At 47.8% G+C, this 2627-nt stretch overlaps 1 protein-coding gene across 1 annotated transcript in view; it reads right to left on the bottom strand.

The window, feature by feature from the left end:
- Window positions 1-1373: 1373 nt before the first annotated feature.
- The window catches only part of dcaf5 (ddb1 and cul4 associated factor 5), a gene marked incomplete in the record, with an annotated part of 10869 nt that continues 9615 nt past the window's right edge, over window positions 1374-2627 (bottom strand). Inside the window, 1 exon segment of the mRNA XM_024275183.2 lies at window positions 1374-2627. Within this exon segment, the coding sequence (XP_024130951.1) occupies window positions 1749-2627 (879 nt within the window).

Here is a 2627-nt window from a genome sequence, read left to right as displayed (position 1 = left end):
ACTTGAACGTTCCAGTTTCGGACAGGAAGTGTTTTATTTTGAAAGAAAAGTCATATGAGCTTCTGTCAAAAGTAAAAAAAACAACTTATCTTCATATTTATGTATTTATTCACACCCAAACATAAATATAATTCCTATTTATTATAAAACAACAATGTAATGATGCAAAGTAGTAGCTGATTTTGTTAAAACTCTTTAAAATAAAAGAAAAGCTTTGCGGCTCTTATTGTTGGATCAGTACCAAACAGGCCCAACTGGCTCTTTTACTGGCAAAGGCTGCAGACAATTATTGAGCTTTTTCTCCTGTTCGTCTTAGTAAGAACATATTTCTATCATAACTCTAAAATTCAAATATAAAATATTTTTTTTGTATTATTGATGTTAACCAGCTTCATTAAAAGTCTTTTAATTTTCTTGAGCTGAAGTTGTAGACATGGTGAGTATTCAGTGAGAGTATTCTGACCGGAAATGTCCGTTTGTCCGGACCGAGTCCTGATCCTCGGGTTCGGTCTGTATTCACGCTGCCTTCAACCAGACATTTCAGTTTAGAACCAAAAAAAAAAAGATGACTGATGATCTCTGTAGTCATTGGCCAGGAATTATGAGGGCGGAGCAAAGCAACGAGGAAAGGAATGATGGAATTCTCTCATTCTTGGCGGGATCGTTCACATATTCAGACTTTATATTTGAATCAATAGTTTTGAACGTCTATTAATGTTAGTGCTGCCACAAATTATTATTTTAATAGTCAACTAATAATTATTTTTCCTGGTTAGTCGACTAATCGGGTCATGCACAAACTGGATGTAAAATCTTAACCATCATCAGCTTAAAACTAAATATGTAGCATTTCCTGTGAGAATGATAGTGTGAATGCTGGAAGCTGAATTTGGCCGCTGGAGATGCTAGTGCTGATAGCTGAAATTAATAGCTAAAATCACAGAACGTAATAGCTGAAAAAGCTAAAGCTGATAGTCAGCTAAAATATTAGTTAAATACAAAATTAGCCTAAAACAGAAAAAAATCCTAAATTAGCCAAAACAGTTAGCATGTAGCTGAAATATTAGCCAAACTCTAAATTAGTCCAAAAAACATAATAAATGCCAAAATAGTCCATAAAGTTAGCAGAATGACAATATAACTTTTAACATTACTACACTCTGACTCCATATAATATAAAATAACAACTAATCGACTATTAAATTAGTCAAGTATTTTAATAGTCGATTAATCGTCGATTAATCGCGGCAGAACTTATTAATGTTTTGCATTATTCAGACTTTTATTTCACTTTTTGTCTTTTTATCTCTTTGAGTTTTATTGAAATAGTGATTTATTGTTCTGCAGCTTCAGGAAAACACTTGAGCTTCATCATCTGGGGAACAAACAGGGTTTATTTGAAACCAGAACCGAAGCGGCTCCAGCAGGTCGGGATGACAGAACAGATCCTTCACTGAAGCTGAAGCTGCTTCTACACACGACCTTGGTTTCTGCTGGGGGGGCGGTTCTAAACCGCCTCGGCGTGACGAGGATGAACCCAAATAATCCACATGAAAACAAAACGGTTCTGAACAACATTTAGCGGGTTCTGTTCGGTTCTGTGTGGTTCTAACTGAAACGTGACGACCCGGTCCGACTCGTTCTCCACCGGAGATCCTTCCTGTTCTTTCGTCGGGTGAGAAATGAAGAATCAGAGTTCTGAGAGTTTATAGAAAACCCGCTTTTGAAACGGCGAGGGGGCGGAGTCACTATGTCCTCAGCTTCTTTTCTGTGGGGGAGGAGCCTGACGGATGCGCCCCCAGGTGAGTCCGTTTCTTTGCCGCACCTTTCTCGCTCTGCGGCCGACCGTCTCCGGGTGAAAGTCCCTCCTCCTCCTCGGCGTCTGAGGACACGCCTCCTCCAGTAGGCGAGGCGGGCCGGTGCTGCCCGTTCACCTCCGGGCTCAGGGAGGCGCCGCACGCCTCTTTGCTGTCGGATCCGGTCCGGTGGGGGCGCGCTGACCCGCCGGGCTCCCCCGCCTCGGCGCCACAGCCCCCGCCCTCCTGGCTCATCTCTGGACTGTGGCACACGAAGTCCGACGGGCTCAGACAGCTGTCCTCGTCTTTGGCGGGCCGGCTGTGGGGCGTGGCCTGAGCCGAGCGCTTGTCCTCGTCTGCGGAGGAGGAGGACGGGTCCTCCACCGAGATGGAGGGGTAGCTGCAGGAGTCCAGGGCGGAGAACAGCGCCTGCACCGACTCGGGCCGATCCCCGGCCCGGGACACCACGTTCATGCGGCGCCGCCTCATGACGTTGCGGCGCCTGACGGCGCTGCGCCGCTCCTCATCGTCGCTGCTGGAGCTGGAGGTGGAGGTGGAGGGGCTGGAGGCTCCGGCGGGGAGGGACGGGGAGGAGGCGGGGCTGGACAGAACGGAGTTGTCCCTCGGGCTCGGGGACCGCGGGCGCGGCATCGGATCCAGCCAGAACTCGCTGGAGTCCGAGTCCTCCAGTAACCCGGACGGGTGTCGGCTCCGCCTCCTGGGACGCTCCTCCCCCTCCTCTCCAGCTTGCTCCTCTCCTCCTGAGGCGTCCGGTCCGGCCAGGGAGGAAGAGGAGGAGTTACCCGAGTCAGTGCGGGGATCGGCGGCAGC

This window comes from Oryzias melastigma, linkage group LG22 (assembly GCF_002922805.2).
Source record: "Oryzias melastigma strain HK-1 linkage group LG22, ASM292280v2, whole genome shotgun sequence".
NCBI classification, from domain to species: domain Eukaryota; kingdom Metazoa; phylum Chordata; class Actinopteri; order Beloniformes; family Adrianichthyidae; genus Oryzias; species Oryzias melastigma.
This window is presented reverse-complemented; position numbering and strand designations above follow the sequence as displayed.